Below are 23279 nucleotides of genomic sequence, written 5' to 3' on the forward strand. Positions count from 1 at the left end.
GATGTTTCCTGGAAATCAGCAATGGTTTCATGGTCATCATTAGACTCTTAATTCCAGATTTTTATTGAATTGAAATTCCACAGTCTGCCATGGCAGGATTTAAACCCAGGTGCCCAGAACATTATCTGGGTCTCTGGATTAACATCACATTGAAGGGATTATTCCTGAAACATCGACTCTCCTGCTCCTCAGATGCTGCCTGACCTGCTGTAGTTTTCCAGTGCCACACTTTTTATTTCTGAATTAACAGTCCAGTAATAATGCTACTAGGCCATCACCTCCTTCTCCCTTCTGCATCTTGTTTAAGGTCCGTGAGCTGGACCAGCTTAGATGGAATGATGGACTGTTAAGTAATAAAACAACACGTTTTTGAACAATGCTTTTACAAATGTTGATATTTCTATGATGATTTATATGTCGATCTGTAGTACACAAACTTTAATAATTATATGCTGAACATTACTACCTTGATTTCTTCTTTACTTGGGAGCTGAGTCACAGTAATTTTTAACTGTTGAAAAGTTGTTTGTGAAGTAGTGTGTTGAAGGTTTCTGTGGGTCCAGGAAGGTTATTCACATATTAATGGCAACAGATAGGCTACATGGAAATAATGTATTTCTTTTGGTTGAGCTTTTTATCATTCATTCATGGGATGAGGCCATCGGTGACTAGGCTAGGATTTATTGGCGATCCCAGAGGGTAGTTAAGAGTCATCCGCATTGCTGTGGTCTGGACTCACATGTAGTGTTTTCCCTAAAAGACAATAGTGAACCAGATGGGTTTATCCGACAATTGTTTCCATGACTGTCAGTTTTGGAGCCTGTGCCTTCAAATCTCTAGATACATGAGATTTCAAAATAGTTTGGGCTTTGCAGCACTAAGCATGATACTTGTCTGTTGTACCTCAAGCTGAACCCCCCCTATCATTTGTTTAAAAAGGTCAAGATTGTTACTTGAGACAGACAAGTTTTAATTTAAAATATGTGAGGAGAATGGAATTCAGTTAGGCACCTTTGTGTGATGAAAAACACTGGGATAGATGTATGAGACTAAATGGTCAGATAATTTGCTGTGACATTCACAAGTCAAGACTTTGTCATTGTTATTCCAACTGCTCAGTTAACTCAATCAGTCAGGAGGCAGAAACTATCCCATTATCTATAACACAATTGAAAGGCTCAATTGACAGCTTCTAGGTATCATGATATTGAAACCTTCAAGTTACTACTTCAGACCTGTAGCTTGTGACATCTATCATTCCACAGTGCAGTCCATTGGAACATTACTGAGGAATATGTTGATGTGGCCCTTATTAAAAGTGGAGCAATACTGACAAACTGATACTTGCATGCTTCTTGAACTAACTTCTAAGCAGTAAAGCAAGAAATGTCAGAAAGCTCTAAGATGGGCTAAGCAATACAATAATAGCATAATGCCCATAAGCAAAATAGAACATGTTCATATTTCATCTTTGCCAGTATATTTAGCAATTCCTCAGTAGTTACTCAATTCAGCTGGAGACAATCCAATGTTAGTGGTAAGTTAGTGATAACATTGGAGGCACCAGGTAATAAATCTTCAGCATGTACACACAGAAGGGAAAAAATAGCTACTCTCTGCCTGCATTTCATATAACATCCAAAGGAGAAGTAATTTCCAGCACATAAGTAGTTTTTGTAATTTACTTCAAGCTACCTAGCTATGCCCTTTAAAAATTGACCTTTGGGAATTCAGTAAGCCACTTTTTCACTTGGAGCAGCTAAGTGGCTGAGTTTCCAATTAACTTTTCAGTCAGAGATTTATCATTTTTCTTGTGATGTACCACATATTGCTTAAGTTTTAATGAATACGATTTCACAGTCAGGGTGAGACTTTGTCAAAACCTTCATCCAATTTCCTGACTTTTTGCCTGATATCACAAGTCCCATTTTCTGTGCTATTTAGAAAATTGGACTAAAACTGCAAAAATTTTTTGATTCCTGAGTGACATTCATGGAATTTTTATAGCACAAAAGTTGGCCATTTGGCCCGTCATGTCTGTATTGGCTCTTCAAATGAGCAATTCACCAGCACCATTCCCCTTTCTTCTTCTCCCCTGGCAACCATGTATGTTTTTACTGTTCAGGTAACTGTCAAATTTTCTTTAAAGCCTCAATTGAAATTGCTTCTACGATATTTACAGGCATTCCAAATCCTAGCCTCTTGCAACATGATTAAGAATTTCCTCAAATGACTTTTGCTTCTTTTACAAATTGCGTCAAATCTGTCCATTTTTGTTCTCAATGCTTTTGTGAATGGGGACAGTTCCACCTTACCCTCTCTGTCCAGATCCTGCATGATTTGAATACTTCTTTCAAATCTCTCCTAAACCTTCTTTTCTCTCAGGAAAACAGTAATCTACCTTCCTGAACTAAGTTGCTCATCTCAGGAACCATTCTCATGTATCTCTTCTGCACAATCCTAATACTTGAAACAAAGTTCAGGGCACATAATAATGACTTTCACTTAAACAGCTAAGTCATAAAACATAAGGTCACATAAATCAATAAGATGTGAAATGGATCTCCAAACTTAATTCAGTTAAAATGGAAGCTTGTGTTTCTCAACTGCACTGAATAGTTGGCCAATCATGTATTGAATGGAATATAACATAGAACTTTACAGCGCAGTACAGGCCTTTAGGCCCTCGATGTTGCGCCGACCTGTGGAACCAATCTGAAGCCCATCTAACCTACACTATTCCATTTTCATGCATATGTTAATCCAATAACCATTTAAATGCCTCAAAGTTGCCAAGTCTACTACTGTTGCAGGTAGTGCGTTCCACGCCCCTACCACTCTCTCAGTAAATAAACTACCACTGACATCTGTTCTATATCTATTGCCCTCAATTTAAAGCTATGTCCCCTTGTGCTAACCATCAACATCCAAGGAAAAAGGCTCTCACTATCCACTTTATCTAACCCTCTGATTATCTTATATGTCTCAATTAAGTCACCTCTCAACCTTCTTCTCTTTAACGAAAACAGCCTCAAGTCCCTCAACCTTTCCCTCCATGCCAGGCAGCATCCTAATAAATCTCCTCTGAACCCTTTCCAAAGCTTTCACATCCTTCCTATAATGCGGTTACCAGAACTGGATACAATACTCCAAGTGTGGCCACACCAAAGTTTTGTACAGCTGCAACATGACCTCATGGTTCTGAAACTCAATCCCTCTACCAATAAAAGCTAACACACCGTGTGCCTTCTGAACAACCCTATAAACCTGGATGGCAACTTTCAAGGACCTATGTACATGGACACTGAGATCTCTCTGCTCATCGACACTACCAAGAATCTTAGCATTAGCTCAGTACTCATTATTCCTGTTGCTCCTTCCAAAGTGAATCACCTCACATTTTTCTGCAATAAACTCCATTTGTCATCTCTCAGCCCAGCTCTGCAGCTTATCTATGTTGCAGGTTACAAAGGGACATAGATAGGGACCTGCAACATCCTTTGGCACTATCCACAGCTCCACTGACCTTAATGCCTTCCGCAAATTTACTAACCCATCCTTCTATGCCCTCATCCAGGTCATTTATAAAAATGTCAAACAGCAGTGGCTCCAAAAGAGATCCTTATGGTACACCACTAGTAACTGAACTCCAGGATGAACATCTCCCATCATTCACCACCCTCTGTCTTCTTTCAGCTAACCAATTTCTGATCCAAACTACTAAATCAGCCTCAATCCCATGCGTCTATATTTTCTGCAATAGCCTACCACGGGAAACCTTATCAAAACCTTACCGAAATCCATATACACCACATCAACTGCTTTATCCTCATCCACCACATGACCTACCCTTCACAAAACCATGTTGACTATCCCTAGTCAAATTATTCCTTTCTAAATGATTATAAATCCTATCTCTTATAACCTTTTCCAACCCTTTACCCACAACTGAAGTAAGGCTCACTGGTCTATTGTTGTGGTTCTGTTCGCCGAGCTGGAAGTTTTTGCTGCAAACGTTTCGTTCCCTGGCTAGGGAACATCATCAGTGCTATTGGAGCCTCCTGTGAAGCGCTGCTTTGATGTTTCTTCCGGTATTTATAGTGGTTTGTTCTTGCCGCTTCCGGGTGTCAGTTTCAGCTGTAGTAACTGGTCTATAATTACCAGGGTTGTCTCTACTCCACTTCTTGAACAAGGGGAAAACATTTGCTATCCTCCAGTCTTCTGGTGCTATTTCTATAGACAATGACGACATAAAGATCAAAGCCAAAGGTTCTGCAATCTCCTCCCTGGCTTTCCAGAGAATCCTAGGAAAACTCCAACTGGCCCAGGAAACTTATCGGCTTTCACAATTTCCAGAATTGCTAACATGTCCTCCTTATGAACAGTAATCCCATCTACTGAGGTAGCCTGTTTCTCAGTATTCTCCTTGACAATATTGTCTTTACCCAGTGTGAATACTGATAAATATTCATTTAGTGCTTCTGCTATTTCCTTGGACTCCATGCACAACTTCCCACTACTGTCCTTGACTGGCCATAATCTTTCCCTCGTCATTCTTTTACTCTTGATATACCTATAGAAAGTTTTAGGGTTTTCCTTGATCCTATCAGCCAATGACTTCTCATGTCCCTCCTGGCTCTACTTAGCTCTCTCTTTAGGTTTTTCCTGACTAACATGTAACTCTCAAGTGCTCTAACTGAGCCTTCACATCTCATCCTAACATAAACCCTTTTCTTCCTCTTGACAAGAGATTCAACTTTTTTTTTACTAAACCACGGTTCCCTCGCTCAACCACTTCCTCCCTGCCTGACAGGTACATTCTTATCAAGAATAAGTAGTAACTGTTCCCTGAATAAGCTCCATATTTCAATTGTGCCCATCCCCTGCAGTTTCCTTCCTCATCCTATGCATCCTAAATCTTGCCTAACTGTATCGTAATTGCCTTTCCCCCAGCTATAACTCTTCCCCTACAATATATACCTACCCCTTTTTATTGCTAAAATAAACATAATGGAATTGTGGTCACTATCACCAAACTGCTCACCTACTTCCAAGTCTAACACCTGGCCATGTTCATTACCCAGTACCAAATCTAATATGGCCTCACCCCTTGTTGCCCTATCTACATACTGTGTCAGGAAACCCTCTTGCACACATTGGACAAAAACTGACTCATCTAAAGTACTTGAACTATAATATTTCCAGTCAATATTTGGAAAATTAAAGGCCCCATAACAATGACCCTGTTACTCTTGCTCCTATCCAGAATTATCTTTCCTATCCTTTCCTCTACATCTCTACATATTTGGAGACCTATAGTAAACTCCCAACAGGTGACCTCTCTTTTCCTGTTTCTAACCTCAGCTCATATTACCTCAGTAGACAAGTCCTCAAATATCCTATCTGTCACTGTAATACTGTCTTTGACTAACAGTGCCACCCCTCACCCCACCCCACTCCCCCCCCCCCCTTTTTTTACCATCTTCTCTGTTCTGACTGAAACATCTAAATCCCAGAACTACAACAACCATTCCTGTCTCTGCTCTATCCATGTCTCCAAAATGGCCACAACATCAAAGTCCCAGGTACTGCCAGGTATGCTGCCAGTACATCCACCTTATTCTGAATGCTTCTGGTGTTGAAGTAGACACACTTCAAAACACCTTCCTACCTGCCAGTGCACTTTTGCGACCTTGAAACCTTATTTCTGACCTCACTGAACTCATCTCCTGTACACTACAACTACAAATCAGGTTCCATCTCCTGCTGAATTAGTTTAAACCCTCCCAAAAAGTATTAGCAAATCCTCCTCCCCTCCCTCCCCTCCCTCCTGGGAACATTGGTACCCCTCTGGTTTGGGTGTAGACCATCCTGTTTGTAGAGATCCCACCTACCACAGAATGAGCCCACGTTATCCAAGAATTCAAAACCCTTCCTCTTGCACCTTTCCTGTAGCCACGTGTTCAACTCCTCTCTCCCCCCATTCCTTGCCTTGGTAGCATGTGGCACAGGTAACAAACCAGAGATACAACTTTGTTTGTTCTAACTCTAAGCTTCCACCCTAGCTCCCTGAATTTCTGCCTTAAATCTGCACTGCTTTTCCTACCTTTAGTGCCTGTCATTAGTGCCTATGTGACCACAATTTGGGGCTATTCCCCTCCCCCTCAAGGATCCTGAAATCACAAGCTGAGATATCACAAACCCTGGCACCTGGGAGACAACACACCAACCTGTGAGTCTCTCTTGATCCCACAGAACCTCCTATCTGTCCCCCTAACTATGGATTCATCAATGCTCTGTTCCTCTTCTCCTTCCCTTCTGAGCAACAGGAACAAACTCTGTGCCAGAGACCTATATCCCATGGCTTACCCCTGGTAAGATCCTCCCTCCCAACCGTATCCAAAACGGTATATTTATTATTGAGGGGAACGGCCACAGGGAACTCTGCACTGCCTGCCAGTTCCCTTTCCATCCTCTGACATAACCTATCTGCATTTTTCTTGTACCTGAGGTGCGACTACCTCCCTGTAACTCCTCTCAGTAAACTCCTCCCCACCCAAATGATCCAAAGTTCATCCAGCTCTCGCTCCAGTTCCCTAACGCAGTTTTCAAGGAGTTGGAGTTGGGTGCCCTTCCCGCAGATGTAGTCAGCAGGGAAACTAATGGTGACTCTTACCTCCCTCATTCTGCAGAAGGAACACTCAACAGCCCTAACCTCCATTCCCACTATTCTAAATTTCTAAAGAGACTATTGAAAAATAAAACAAAAACTAGTTACCTTACCAATCTGGCGCACAGAGCTTTTTTTTTGGTTAGAGGAGGAGGAGGATTGGTGGGAAACACTACCTAAGTAGTATTTCGGATAACGCAACCACCCAAATATATCACTTCACTAACTCAGCTGTCCCACATCTGCTTCTGCTCAGTGTGCACTCCACCTATTCTTAAGATAAGTTTTTAAAGCAGTCACTTCCCTTCCCAGCAGCCCCGATCTTCCTGCTGCTAAACAAAAATAGCTTGGGTACTTCCTCAGAAATCCACTGATATTTTTTGCAAGTATTTTTGAACCTCCTTATAAGGACAATGAAAACAAATGAATAATCTGCATCAGTGCATCAATAGACAATCCATAACTTATACTCTCAGCATATTGCATAAACATCCAGTAGTAATTCTCTTCAGTGTTTAGGTTGGAATCAGCAGGAAAGATTCCAGCAAATAATCTACCATTGACAAAACTGCAAGGCTTTTTGTCACAGGGAGCCATAAAATGATGCTAGAAATGAGATGAAAGGGGAAAATGCTGAGGAAGTGAAGAGCTGCTTTGCTCCTTTCCATTGTACTTCCTCCCTACTTTCAGACAGCTATCTCTCCATAGCAACATAATTCATATTACATCAATGACTATGGGAAGGTTGCTCAGCAGGACACCATTTCCAATCTCACTGACTCAAGATGAATAAAATCTCTGGATTAAACTTGTCAAAAGCCTTTAAGATCCTGAAAGCAGCCACTGAAACCCTTCCACCGTTTCCTTTTCTTGAATAGCAAAAGTTAAGTGGGCAGCTTTTTGCTATATCTTTAAAGTTTCATGACTTTCTTGCATAATATGGCAACTATTCCAACAGGAATGATTAAATATCTTATTTAAGCTTGGCGTCACATTCTATGATTTGAGTTCTGTTCAACACAATCAATATCCTCTTAGCCTTAATTATCATGCAATGCAGACATTTCAGTTATTGTTTCCAACACATCCACAATCTTCTCTTGAGCTGTAGCCTAAGCATATTTAGTTTAGCCTTCCAGTGTTAAATTTCCTTCACAGGTCACATTCCTTTGCACTACTTATAGTGAATTAAGTTTTCAACATTTTGGTCCAACACTCCAATACATTTGGATCATCCTGCATCTGATCAGAATGTTCCTCATTGTTAGTTTATTCAGTATCTCCACTTTTAGTCATTGGTTTACAATTGGAAAGCAAGGTCTCAGCACTGATGCTTAGGCTTTGCACAGCCATTTCCTGTCAATTCAGCAGAGCTCCAACATAACTACTGCCCCCTTCACAATGGGCCAAATGGTTTACTTTTGTTCTGTAAAAGTTCTGTGATTGTCACTCAGGAATCAACAGATCTTTATAGTTGTTGTACAATTTTCAAATTAGCATAGAACATAGGACTTGTGAGCATAAAGACGATATAACATAGGAGTAACAGTAAACCATTCGGCCAATTGAGTTTGTTCTGCTTTTTGGGTTGATCTGATAACCCTTAACTCCACTTTCCTGCCTTTTCATTCTCAGCAACTAACCTGTCAAGCCCCATTAGAATCTTACATGTTTCAATCAAGTCACCACTTATTCTTCTAAATTCTGATGAGTGCTAGCTCAACCTCCTCAACATCTTCTTCTATGAAAATCCATGCATTCCTGTGATCAATCGAATGAACCTTCTCTGGACTGCTTCCATTGCCAATATATCTTTCCATGGATGAGGGGATAAAAACTTCATAATATTCTACATGTGATTTGATTAATCCCTTGCGTTATTTTACAAAATTTCCTTATTTTTATATTCCATTCCTTTTGAAATAAAGCCCAACATTCCATTTCCCTTCCCTATCACCTGCTGACCTTGTGTGCTTTTTGTGATTAATGCATGAGGAATCCCTTCCTGCTGCAGCTTTCTGCAGACCTTCTCCATTTAAGTAATATTTAGCTCCTCTATTCCTCCTGCTAAAGTTCTTAACCTCACTCTTTCCCAGACTGTAGTCAAACTGCATGTTTTTTACCCACTTGTTTAGCTTGTCTGTGTCCATTTGTAGACTCTTTGTGTTGTCCTCATGATTTGCCTTCTCACATATTTTTGTGTCATCTGCAAACTTTACCAACAACACCCCTGTTTTTCCAACCCTCCCTGCAATAGTATAGCAAAAGCACTGCTGAATTTGAGCCATAAATTTCTCTTCATTCCTGATATTAAATCAACAAGATTTGTTTGCATTGGCTTTCATCAGAATGTCTTACTGACTTACTCTGAAGATTCCATGTTTCTTTGTTTCAGTACAGTCTTCTCTAGGGAATATTCTGACCTCTTAGGTTTGGCTGCACTTTCGTTTAGAGGTCATTCTGTCCTTTTCAAGCAATAATATACCTCTTGATCTTTTTCAGGACACCCGCCATGATTGGATGTTCATTTGTGGTGAATAGATTGTTCTTTGGTGAGATTGGCCTTTTGGACTCTGGAATGGACGTTTATGGTGGAGAAAACATAGAACTGGGGATTAAGGTTTGTGGATAACCTCCTTAAATATTGTGTTTCTGAATATTGTATGTTTGGACCTCATCAAAGCTCATCATGGTGAGAGATACATCATGTAGAGTTGCTGCTAACATTCTCTTTCTTGGTAGGAAATCTGCAGGACCTGGTTGCTCTAGTATGTGCAGAAAAAGATAATATAGTAGTCTCATGAGAAGAGATACTTACCTTAAATATGATGTTGTTTATTGCAAGTAGCAACCAAGAATTAGTTACTTTGACACGATAGACATTGTCACTAAGACAATGAAGGAGACTTCATTGTTAGGTCTTACTTGCTTGAAGTACAAAGTTATTCTTCTGCCTGTGTCCACATTATATCATCACATTGGGTGGTGCTTCACGCATTCCTCAGCATTAATCATTTCAGGTCCTTACACCTTTATTCCAACAATGGACTATGAAAAAAGTTTTTTTTCTCCCATGTAGCCTGTAATCTGACTTGGGTTTGCTCAACTGAAAAGCTTATTGTCCATTGACAAGGATGAATTAGCATTGTACCCTACAACCTTCTGTGAAAGTTCATCTTGATACCAATGGCCTGTTGGTCACAAGCATAAAAATTCAGAATACTCAGCTACAGAAAAAGGTCATATTGTTTCTCAAGGCAGTGCTGGTCTTTTCCACTGTAAGCGTTATCTAGGCTAAAGATACTTTCTTGGTCACTTCCCATATCTTTTAAAACATTTCTTTTACCTCTTTCTAATTTCCCTTTAGAATAATATATCAATCGTTTTAGCATGGTCTATGACAGATTTCCGCCATTCTATCCATTTGTGTTAATGTTGTATTACTGTCTTACCAAACAATAAAAGAACCTAACAATACTTAGTTCTTCGTAACCCTGGATAAATTTAAAGAATCTATCAAGTCACTCTTTCCCTCTTCTGAACTAGTGAACAGAGACCTCGGTTTCTGAAATTGAACTCTTCATCCTGGTGAATCTCAATTAGCACTTTCATCAATGTTACAATCTCCTATAATGAAGTGCTGAAAACTGTATATAATATTCCAGGTGTGGCCTAACTAGTACATACAAGCTCAAAAACATTTCCAGGTATTTATTGGTATATTGTCTGCCTTCAAATACAAAAGCTGAGTGCAAGTATTTCATCTACACAAAACTATTTACACTCACCACAGAGCAGCATTTTTGAAAGAGGAAAGCCAGACAGGTTACGCAGGCAATGGGCCAGAATGCTTCCAGCCCAGGAGGAATAGCCATAAGTCTGCACAGGCACTACATAAACACATTTTTCCTCAGACTCCATTTGTATTTTGGACAATGTAATACTGCTACTTCTGCTGTTGTCACCTTTATTAACATATGCAGTTGAACACCAAAACCCTTCAACTCTGTGTTCAATTTGACTACTTAATATACCTGAGTCCTTCCTAATTAAATATTAATCAAAATATTTGTTTTAATAACATGTTTACAAAAAGGAAATCTGCAGGACTTGGTTGCTCTAGTATGTGCAGAGAAAGACAATTTGGTAATCTCATGAGAAGACACAATAATGACTCTACATGACAATAGATCACAAAGTATTTATAACCTGGTGAACCAGAAAATTTTATGATTTATTTCCTCATTCACATTGTAACCTTATTTTATATAAAGTTGTCGTGCCTTCACCTGTTTAAAGGTTTTATGCAAAATAAATACTTCTGAGCCTTCTATCCTATTTTTGTAAATCTGCTATTGGGGGAAAGCAGATCCTTAAAATATTAGTTAACATTATAATCCATCATTGATTTCCACAGTATCAGAATGATAAACCCCCGTCTTCAGGTGCAGCACATCTTTGCTTTGAGATCAAACCCAATCAACTTCATTTTGAAGCATGTTAATCAATCTAGGATTTTCTTATATCAATGAGATAATAGCCTTTTATATATTCAGGATGATAACACTGAGAGTTTTGCTTTGGTGCCATCAGTGGATGAATACTTAGTGCCTTCTAATGGACGATCTCTGCTAATTCAGGTGATAACCTAGTATTCAGAATAGATTAATATCTTCCCTGAAATATTGGACAAAAATTAGAATCAAAAGGTGTTAAGTATTTATCTATTAATACTATGAATGTTCATTTCTGATTTATTATGAGCAGTCTGCAATATGAATTAATTAGTTTTAGTAATTGTTAATTTTACATTCTTCGAATGTACTCACTGCAGATATGCTGTAACATGCTTTGTGAGGCTGAACAAGTCAATTGTGGATGGAAACAGAAATTGCTGGTAAAGCTCAGTAGTTCTGGCAGCAGCTGTGGAGAGATATCAGATTTATATTTTAGGTCAGAACTGAGGAAGGGTGACCGGACCCAAAATGTTAACTCTGATTTATGTCCACAGATGCTGCCAGACCTGCTGAGCTCTTCCAGCAATTTCTGCTTTTGTTTCTGATTTACAGCTTCCACAGTTCATTTGGTTTCAATTGTGGATGGAATGGGTGTTCTTTTAACTTAATACTAAAAATGAAAAACGTGTATATTACTGTACTCTATTAACAAATAAATCTCTTCTGAGGAACATTGCTAATTGTCATTCCATTAGAGAAGAACCTACAACTGATGAGGAGTTAGTTCTTATGTTTTCCTACTTATGTTTCTAAGCATAAGTACTTGAAGATATGTGGGTTCGATAGTGCTGCTAAGGTAAGATAGCGTGCACATTTTGAATGTGAGTGGATTTCAAACTTTCTCTCCCTGGATGATTTCCAGATTCTCCCCCTCAGCTGCAATTTGTCCTGTAGAAGATTACTTTAGACAGCAAGTGACTTGAGATTCCAAAGTCACACGGAAGACCAAAGACTTTGGCTGGTTTATGATAACTGATTGTCAGTGTCTGTGAGTGTACCTCAAGAGGTTACTGTTCAGATGTTGGGTGAGAATAAATTAGCTCAAGCATCTCAGATTAGGGATCATTGTGTGAAATCAGGTTTTATTAATTTGAACCTGAAGTATTCCTTGAAAGAGCAGTGCGTATTATCTGTACTGTTATTTGTTGATTGATACATCAAAGCACAATGGTGGTGGATGGAAAGCGGTATCTGCAGATGTTGTGGGCTCTTCTGTGATGTTTGTCCAAGACATCAGTCTCATTATTGATCTTCTTCTGTTAAAGGGGAACAAGAACTCAGTAAATCTGACTGATGTGAGCAGTCACAAGTCTGGACCGAGGAGCTTCAATATCCAGAATGTTCTGGATCAAAACTGAGAGCTGAGATCTTGGCGACCGAGCCCATTAGGGCATTTTACATTTTGCCAGACATGTATTGGGAAAAAACTATATACAACATTTGCAGTGAGGGGATTACGAGATGGACTTGAACCTGTTAATCCCAAAGGCAAAGTGTTTTCAGGTGCAGCAGGTCGATTTGGGCAGTGACAGGCTGGTTAGAATGGTCACCACAGGTCTCTGGAAGTCTGCACCTTCTCTGGTGATCTTTATGTATGTAGCCCTCACCCTTTAGAGCCCATCACCCTGCCCAACATCTCTCGTTCATTATACTTTTGTCTCCACTCATGCTATCCAAGCATGCCATACTTATTTATATTCTTTGTGCCAATTCAACACCATCATATGCCCCAAGCCACCCCATGCCCTCTATACTCTCCATCCCAACTCATCACCTCCTTCTCATTCACACATTATGTGCATAATTAAAGAACAGAAATTGCTGAAAGAAAAGTTCACAAATTTTCTTTTCAAAATAAAGCTGCTGTTCATAGAACACTATAAAAATGGCAATCAGCCACACTATTAATGTATCTATAACAATGCACTGTGTGCCCCTTAATCTTATCCAAATTAAAAACTGAGACATTGAGAAATTCTATCAAAGATCGAACAACTTATAACTATTTGATGATGTCAATCAAGCAAAGACAACAATTCATGTTCGCTGTTGAAATAGTGTGCCTGGTTTAGCCAATGATTATATTGATTTGGACACAGTTGAGTGTACACAATCCTAGAACTGAGTCTCATTCACCCCTTTTAAATATCTCCAGAGTCATTCTGATTCCATGAAAATCTGGGGCTGGGAAATGTAGCTGATGTTAATGGGTTACAGATTTTCAATTTACAGCTGCCTTCTGAGAAATCAATGGTTGCACTCGTACATCTGAGTTGAGCTATTGTGTTCAAACCTCAATACAGGGCTAGGCTGACAACAGGTTCAGGATTGTGGGAGTGTTTAAATGGTTATTTTTAGGTTAGAAGTTAGGCCTGCAAATTGATAGGGATATGAGAGCTTCCATGGCACAGATATAAGTAGCAGAACAGATAAAGCAGAAGAAAAAAGATTGTGTGTGTTTGGATTTCCAAAATGAGTTAGTAAGACAGCACTACACAAGGGTTCATGATTTTAGGTATAATATTATTAGCATGGGTAGATGATTGTCTAGCTAATAAACAAACAGTCAGGACGTTTGGGGTCATTTTTAAGTTTGCCGCATGTAACTAATGGTGTACCACAGGGATCAGTACTGCAGCTTCATTTTTTTACAATCTATAATAATTCTTAGACAAAATCAATGTATTGTAGCAAACTTTGCTGGTGGCACAAAGCAGGAAGCTAGTTGTGAGGAGAATACAATGGGTCTGCAAACGGATACGGAAAGGTTGGGCTGAATTTTCATGTGATAACAGAGACTGTGCACTTTATGTGAAATAACAGAGGCCTCAATACCAGAATTCAAGCTACAATTTATAACTGATCATCCTTTAGCAAGTAGTGGAAAGGTAGTGAAAATAGAATCTGTCAGAAATGGGAACAGGACCTGGGAGAGACTCAAACCTAGGAGAGACATTTCAATTCAGGGCTGAGTTCAAATTGACTCTAATTTTTAATGAAACAAGGTCTTTATCCAGCAGTGTGTGACTTACTTTGTTTTTAGATGGTACATAAGATCTCTGGAATTGTCAAGTTGTCATATTATTTAAATCCCTTACACTTAAAATACAAGCATGCTAAGCTTTGAATTAAAAGAAAAATATTTGCAGTTTCAATAGTTGTTTGTTGAATGTAATGGGTTATCATTATAGCATTATTACTGCTTGACTACTGCCAGAGTTCATCATTATCACAGTGGGGTGCTATAAATTCAGTTTGATTAAAAGTTTAGAGAAATTATCGAGGAATTAGCTGTTAATTTGGAGCTATGTATACAAATGTTTAATTTCATAAAAAATAAGGACTAAAAAGCTTTTAAATACATAGAATAGGATTTCTCACAATGATGAAATGTTTAATAGATATTTAGAACATTATGTGTTGAGGTTTGCCTATTGTGGATACTGAATGAGATTGCATGGAGAGTGCATTGGCAAAGGTTATTGTGGTGGGGGGAGGGGGGAATGAGTCCAAATAGATTAATGTTCAGTTGGTAAAGTGAATGTAAAGACTCATGAGGATGTTTGGGGTGTTCATTCTACTGACATGAGTTGACATAAAGTTGGCAGAGTACTGAGATGAGGACCATGGCAATAAGTGGAAAGTTATAGACTGGCATGAAGGGTTTGGGACACCATTGGGATGGGTGCATAGGTTGACATGAATGAGCACTAGAAGTGTGTGAGGAAGTGGGAGGGATACATTGCAGCTGACAAGAAAGTCACACAGCATGGTGGCTCAGTGGTTAGCACTGTTGCGTCACAGCACCAGAGACCCAGATTCGAGTGTGGAGTTTGCACATTCTCCCCGTGTCTGCATGGGTTTGCTCTGGTTTTATCCCACAATTCAAAGATGTGCAGTTCAAGTGAACTGGCCATGCTAAAATTGCACATAGTGTTCAGGGATGTGTGGGTTAGGTGCATTAGTTAGGGGTAAATGTAGGGGAATGGGTCTAGGTGGGTTACTCTTCGGACAATTGGTGTAGACTACCAGGGCCAATTGGCCTGTTTCCATACTGTAGGAATTCTATGGAGCAAGCCTTTTAACCAGCCTCAGTGATTGCCTTTGAACTGGTTCCAGGAGCAGTGAGCCTGACATGCTCACTGCCTTTTTCTCCCAAAATAGTCAGTTCGAAAATGTACCCTTCTCTGACCCTTACTACAGGAGCAAACACCCAGGCTGTAAAATAAGTGGGCAAATATTTAGTAGCTTGAGTATAATGTAGGAAAATGTGAAATTGCCCATATTGGCAAGAAGATGAGAAAAGTGAAATATTGTTTAAATGCAGAGTCCTATAATGCAAAGGGATCTGGGTGGCTTCATACATGAATCACAAAAAGCTAGTATGCAGATGCAGCAAATAATTTATGCAAATGTGATGTAGTATAAAAACACAGCTTGCTGCAGCTATATATGTTGATGGGGAGACCATACCTACAGTAAATTGAGGGGTGGTTTTCCCTGACTCTTTACACTCTTCTCATTTCAAAGATTTTCCTTCAACCATTATTACTAGCCTGTTTGTCACTTGACAAGGGGTATATTAAGACTGCTTACCAAGTAAACAATTGTCTCCCTTGTTGATATGAGTCAATGATGCATGGTCCACTCTGCACAACAATGAACTCAGAATACCTTAGGAATTATTTTCTGATTTATCTAATTCATTGTTTGTATTTCCTTTTTCTCAATAAAGTCTGCCTTCATTGATACAGATATCACACTGTGAAACATAGCTCATAGGCTGTGAAGTCTTGAGACACTTGAAAAGCATAAAAGGAAGTTTGTTTTATTTGCAGGTAGATACTGTAATGGTTAGCCATCCTCCCTATTTCAGAGATGAGAAAGATATTCAACTTTGACTTAGCCTCCATCATCTGTACTGTGTGAACAAGGGATGCCTGGCAGAACTGATTGAGCCTAATCTTCTGTGAGAATTATGTTGATCTTCTATTGTAATGTAGGTTGGAGTTTGGCAGAATCCGTGAGCTATAGAGTAAATACTGCAAATGGGGCTATTTAAGTTTTTGTCTCATGCTTTTTATTGAACTCCCGCTAAAGTGGTAATTGGAAATCTGGGCAGCTCCCATCTAATGTTTAGAACCAATCAGTAATATCACAATGAACAATTAAACTTGACAATGTATTATGCCCCAACATTCAGAAGAAAAACCCACCATCAAACTGTTATAGTTTTATGACTTTGATTAGCCTGATATTGGAGTGAGACTTCTGTATTCCCAATATATTTTAGAAATGGAGATCTCTAGAGTGTTTGTTGAAGGACACTTGCACAATCTACAATTTTATTCCCATATAATTGTGTTTCATAATGTATATCAGTACAAATAGTACAAAGATTGAGCTTGAAGCTGGAATGAGCTGCAAGATCAATATGAAAATACTGAAAATTTAACAAAGTATATGCAGACATCATACACAGCAACTCAATTCTTGCAGAGCAAAAGTAATGAATTTTGTGCAGCATTAAGTCAGGTGAATAATATGTCTTTGTTGGTTATTTTCAGAGCTGAATAGACCAGTCCAACTAATTCAAACCCCTTTTATTCTATCATTTCAGTGGTTTTCTTTCAATTATCTTTACTAGCCTGTTTATGTCTTGAAAAGAGGCATACAAGACTGCTGGTCAAGTAAACAATTGTCCACTTTGTGAACATAATTGTGAGTCAATGATACAAGACCTATTACGCTCAACAATGAACTCAGCACATTACAATGAGCCTGGAAAAATACCTAGTGCACTTAAACAAACTCCTAATATCATCCTTCAGCATCAAAGAATGTCTAACGGCTACAGCATGTTTAAATGTTGCTTGCTGACCTATGCACCATCAGTTAGTTCACAAATTGTATTGGGGAGCAACAAGCAACAACTCTGCTGTCTAGCAGATGAGGGAGGTTGAGTGGTGGAGATGTTTAGGGAAGAGTGTGGAATCTATGAAGCGTATAATACGGCATAATATGTTTGAAAGTTTGCTGTAGATATTTAACTATTTCTCCTGGTGGCTATATGCTTGTGATAATTGTTTGCCTCCTATGACTCATGCTTCAGGCAGATCCCAGTGACTGGCATTCCAAGTCCTTCAGCACTTCCATGTATTAAGTATTGAGCATGCTACAATAAAACTGATCTTAAACTATCAGGTACATTCGCAGTACAGTTTACCTATTTATGCCCCCCTCATATGCACTGGTCCTTAAGGTACTTTAGGTGATTGGATGATGATATTCCAACCAGCCTTAACTGGACCCTATTTTTCACAAGCTTGGCAGATAGATTCTTTACCATAAGTTCTGAATGTGGCAAGTTCAGTGAAACTTAAAGAAAAATTTTAACCATGATTTGTTCCATTGTTTTCTTAAATATGATGAAGACAGTTTCACTGAATGATGCAGCATATCAGGAGGTTATATGCCATCTCTTTGAAAGAGCTGTCCAATTAGTTTGACTTGTCTGTTCTAACCTCACACCCCTGCAAATGTTTCCACTTCAAGTTTTTATCTGCACACCCCTGCAAATATTCAACCACTTCAAGTATTTAGTCAATTCACTTTTGAAAATTAAGATTGAATCTTTTTCCAAATCCCTTTCAGGCAATGCATTCCACATTATTACAGGTAACTGGACAATGTTTTTCCCTCATATTAAGTCTTGCTGTTTTGCCAGGAACATTAAATCATTCTCCTTTGATTATTGACCTTTCTGCCACTGAAAACAATTTCTCTTCATTTACTTTTTCAAAACTGTTCATGGCTTCTATCAATTTGCACTGTAAGTTTCTCTGATTTAAGAGAAAGACTTCGAACTCTGCAAGATATGAGGAAAGAACTGAAGTGAACTGATTGAATGGCTCATTGGAAGAACTGACAAGTAGCCTCCAACTATACTGCATTTTTCTGTAATTCTATGAAACTGTTTTTAAAAATTAAAAGGGGAAGAGGAAATAACAGGAGAAAGTGAGGAACCCCAGGTTTGGCTGTGATTGGAGCTGATTGGATCCAATGTACCTATTTTTTCCCCCTCTTCCTAGGGAAATAACGGCAGCAAACTTTATTTTCATTCCATTTATGGGATTTGGGGGTCCACTAACAAGGTCAATATTAGTTACCTATGCCTAATTGCCAAAAAACTGATTGGCTTGAGAGACCATTTCAGGGGACACTTATGAGTCAATCATATTGCACTGAGTCTGGAGTCATGTATAAACAGATCAAATAAGAACACCAGATTTCCTTACCAAATGGGTTTTGAGAAAATTAAAATAAATTTACAATTAATTCCAAGTTGATGAAAAATTCCACCTACCACCTCCATAAAGTTGCCAGAGACTGGGTAATAATAAAATTATCTTTATTTGTATTATTTTCACCACAGCTTCTAAATAGAGCTGGATTTTGGATAGCAGCTGTACCATTATCATTATAATTTACTTACTAACAATCCACACAAGTTGCTTTTAAAAGAGCAATTGTTTTATTTCTACAAATAACGAAAAAGGGCATTGTATTGATAGAAAGGTTTAATAAATCAGAGAGCAATCATACTGCATGACATAAAGGAGAAGCGCTTTTGTGTTGATAATATGTCTTTAAATTTCTTCAGTCATTTAATATGTAATAGTTTCTGTATTAATTATTGACCTGGGATATGTCCTTCATCTCAGCACCACATTATGTCTGCACTCCTCCTCCAGTCCACTTAGTGTATGCCAATGTCATTGAAGAGCAAAGAATATGCATATATTTGGTAATTATTTATGTTAATTTTTTAACAATATCTTTCATAGAATAAATAATTCATTCAAATTTGCTGGACCTTTTGAAACAAGATCAAAACCTTCCATCCTTTATCTAAATTGAATTCTGGTTGGACAACTTTATTCTGTGATAGGGTTTCAAATTGATTTGACCCTTGAAATTAGTTTCTGATTAATATGCATTTTTCCCAGTAAAAGATGTACAATTAGCCTCATTACAATTCCCAAAACTGTTAACCCATGTTCGAAACAGCAACACATGCCTGGAGAAAAATGAAAGAGAGTGAAAATGAAACAAAATGATCACAAAGTCTGATAAGAGAGCCAAGAGAATTGAATGAAACTTTGGTTTCACGGTTGGATTCTCTGTGAGTTTTGGACTTGTAAAGTTATATCTGGAGGTCAAGAATTACAGGAAGTGAATAGGACTGAGGTGCTTCACACTGTTAGTAAAACTGAATAGGGGGAAGTTTGCCACAGGACCAATATAGAGGACAGAAGAATCTTATTATTTCTTTATAAGATGTGAAAATCCCTGGGAAATCTAGCATTTAATGCTCATCCCTAATTGCCCTTGGGAAGACTATGGTAAGCTGCAGACTTGAAGTGCTCTAAACCGTGTGATGTAGAGGCACCATATGGAGTAGGATCCTGGATTATGAACTGGTAACTGTTAAATGTTATAATTTGTTAGGGTAGCCTGCTGGAAATCATTTCTAGATGCAGAAAAGCTAATTATGTTTTGAAAAATAACACACAAAATCCCCAAAATATCTAATTTTCAGACACAGATTGATAGAATGCATTGACCAGGTTTCTGTACTTAACAACAATCACTATTTATTACAGGTCATTAGCTTCTAATTACTGTGACTTTATTCAAGGAGAGGAAAGGTTTAGGGGGATATGGGCCAAATGCAGGCAAATAGGACTAATCTAGTTTACTTGGATGAGTTGGGCCAAAGGGCATGTCTCCATACTGTATGACTCTATGTTTCTAAATAAACTATATGGAGTAAACTGCAAATTAAAATTCTAAAACCCCTGATAAAAATCCCTTTATCAGACAAACGTAAAATCATACAGTTGAACGGAAAAGTGAGGAAACAAATTCTGTGGTCATTATTCCCCAAGATTTGTTGCATTAGTTCTTGCTGATCTGAAGGTTTCTCCTCAATCTACCTCATTCCAACTGGTTTTCTTTCATTGTCTTTAGGATTAAAGTGGTTTATTGCTGAAAAACTGACAGAGAATTTTTGGGACTGTTGCAGATCTACTGGTTTATCTTCTGATCTAACTAGCTTCTCCGTATCTTGCTCAAAGACCAAGGTGTCCAGCCACCTGATAAGCAATCGCCTTGTTGTTGGCAGAGGATCTTTGCCACTGGTAATTGGTCCTGAATGCACAAAAAAAGCAGCCTCAGTTGTTTAAACAAATTTCATTTTGTCAGCACATTGCTGGAACCCACAATAGAAAACAAATTCTTAATTTTCAGAACATGCAACCATTCTTAAAAATGCATGGGTTTCAAAACACTTCTTTCTCATATTTCAGTCCACTGTTTTTAAAAAAGGACAACAACAAGAGATGGACTTTACAAAAGCTAAGAACAAAAGAGAATTTTTATAAGGCACAGTCCTGGAATGGGATACTTTATGAGGACTCAATGGAATAATGTGTGACAGGTCTAACAGGGCCTCTTGTACCACAGTGTGCTGAATCAGTGATCATGTGAAAACCCAGCACATTGCCGCATGGCCACAACTTTAAATGCAGTAAGTAACTGTTATCTTAAATTTTTACAAAAAAAAGTATTCTGTAGATTTAGAACCATACCGTGAGAGGACAACAATGCAATACCTGACACACTGCACAGTGTCAAGATCATACTGTTCAAACCTTATCAGACTATATTTTAATAAATTTGGACTAAGTCCAATTAATTGTTCCATTGTGTAGATGCTTTCTCCTTGCCTCAATTTGGAAAGAAACAGTCAAAACAGTATCAGCCTAGAGACAGCTTGATGTTATGGGACTGCATTTCGATGAGGATTTTACTGTTCATCCTCTTAACTTTAGTGAAGGATTACAAGGAATATACAGAGAAACAGGCTGTTTATCCCAACTGTTGCTGCAGTCTAGTTTTCTTCTACCTACTCACAAATAAAGTATTGTAACCGTTCATTCACTTCTCACTTATCTAAATGTGGAATGAAGGCATCTCTACAAGGTAAATGCATTGCTGAACGATTCACCTTAACCATTCGCTGTGGTAGTGAGTTCCTTGTTCTCACCACTTTATTGGTAGGTTTTGTTAGAATTCTCTGCTGGAATTCTTGATGACACTTATAGAATATGGGGTCAATAGCTACAGTTAATAGCTAGATTCTAAAAACTTGCATCATCAGTGATATGAAAATATGTCAAATTACAGGATATTGGAATTGATAGGTTCTCATGAAGTTCAGTTCAACCATGTGGGTATATGGGATAGTGAAGAAGCTGCTTTCCTTTATTGGTCAGAGTATTGAGTACAGCAGTTGGAAGGTCATGTTGCGGCTGTACAAGAAATTGGTTAGGCCACTGTTGGAATATTGCATGCAATTCTGGTCTCCTTCCTATCGGAAAGATGTTGTGAAACTTGAAAGGGTTCAGAAACGATTTACAAGGATGTTGCCAGGGTTAGAGGATTTGAGCTATAGGGTGAGGCTGAACAGGCTGTGGCTAATTTCCCTGGAGGGCTTAGGTTTAGGGTGAGAGGGGAAAGATATAAAAAGACCTAAGGGGCAACCTTTTCACACAGAGGGTGGTATGTGTATGGAATGAGCTGCCAGAGGAAGTGGTGGAGGCTGGTACAATTGCAACATTTAGAAGGCATTTGGATGGGTATATGAATAGGAAGGGTTTGGAGGGATATGGGCCGGGTGCTGGCAGGTGGGACTAGATTGGGTTGGGGTATCTGGTTGGCATGGATGGGTTGGACCGTAGGGTCTGTTTCCATGCTGTTATCTCGATGACTCTGACTCTATGTTTTTGTACATAGAGTACATCTTTAGGATGTATTAATTCTCATTGGCATGGGATCCCTGTCTCAGTCTCCCACAACATGTCATGCTGTTTCTGCATGGTAACAGCAATGGTGTGCATTCTGCAAGTTATTCGACAATAGAGACATTTAAGGGGAAATTTAACATTGCTATTCTAACTCTGAGTGAATTTGAAATGGTTAATAAGGAGAAGCTCTTTCCAATGGCATAGGATACAAGTTTGACAAATGGACAAAACTTTGATGTGACATGTGGAACAAATACTTGACACAGGGATTCATGATCCACATGTAGGTAGCATTGTTCACATTTCCACCATCTGTGCACTACCAACTTGTGGAACAATATAGCAGAAAAAGTCAGATCAGGGGCATGGGAGCAATTTCAAACCCTTCAGCAGTTGAGATTAATTTTCAAAAGTTGTGGTTGAGATGTAGTGCTCTGGGCACCATCTACCTGGGTGAGCAACTTCAAGGCTAACTAACTCCCTACTTCTGATTACTTACTTACTTAAAATACCAATGGGAAAGCTTCTTGTCCAATCAAGAGCCTGCCTGATGATTTAATCCCTGCCCTCCCCTTCACTGTTTGATCACACAGCATTGCCCTTTGATGTGAAGGGCACAGCTGTTTACTTTCTTCCTGGTGGTGGAATATCAATATTTACGCACATGTTGGTTCTTCACTGTGCCCTACACCTGCACACACACGACATGGGTGCTGGGGAAAAATAAGCACTTTGGCTGTTAGGCAGTAGTGTGGGGAGAATAAAAAAAAAGAGCCTGCCTGAGGGACTTGGCCAACCAGAGGCTTCTGGGTCCTTGACATCATCACTGAAGACTATCAAGCCATCAGTGTTTGAAAGTATTAGGTTACTGTGGGTGGAAGGAGGTGATGTCCTTGGGGAGGAGGGGATCAGGGAGTGGGAGGCAAGTGAAAGACAGTGGTTTTCAGCAGCTGCCAATGGTCCAACCCACCCCACCCCCTTATCCCTTGCTCACCATCCCTATCCTTAATTGCCTCCAGATTAGGGCAAATAGAGCCCCCTCCCAACCCCAGTCAAATACACAGACAGGGCTGTTGGCAAACCAACCACTTTCCATGCCTACATGGTGATTGGGCTGCTGGCAGGTTGAGGAACTTCAGTGGTCAGTTTTTATGACAGGTCAGAAGGTTGTCCATCATGCCCAGAATTTAATGGTTGAGGTGGCAAGAAAGGGGCCAGTAT

The 23279-nt window shown here is 39.1% G+C and overlaps 1 protein-coding gene across 3 annotated transcripts in view; it reads left to right on the top strand.

Annotated features, from left to right (window-relative positions):
• The window catches only part of galnt17 (polypeptide N-acetylgalactosaminyltransferase 17), a 416470-nt gene that overhangs the window by 279547 nt on the left and 113644 nt on the right, over positions 1–23279 (top strand). For all 3 annotated transcript variants that reach the window (XM_060848468.1, XM_060848466.1, XM_060848469.1), the window contains exon 7: positions 9173–9290. In XM_060848468.1, the coding sequence (XP_060704451.1) occupies positions 9173–9290 (118 nt within the window). The remainder of the gene's footprint in view (positions 1–9172; positions 9291–23279) is intronic.

This window comes from Hemiscyllium ocellatum, chromosome 31 (assembly GCF_020745735.1).
Source record: "Hemiscyllium ocellatum isolate sHemOce1 chromosome 31, sHemOce1.pat.X.cur, whole genome shotgun sequence".
Taxonomy (NCBI): domain Eukaryota; kingdom Metazoa; phylum Chordata; class Chondrichthyes; order Orectolobiformes; family Hemiscylliidae; genus Hemiscyllium; species Hemiscyllium ocellatum.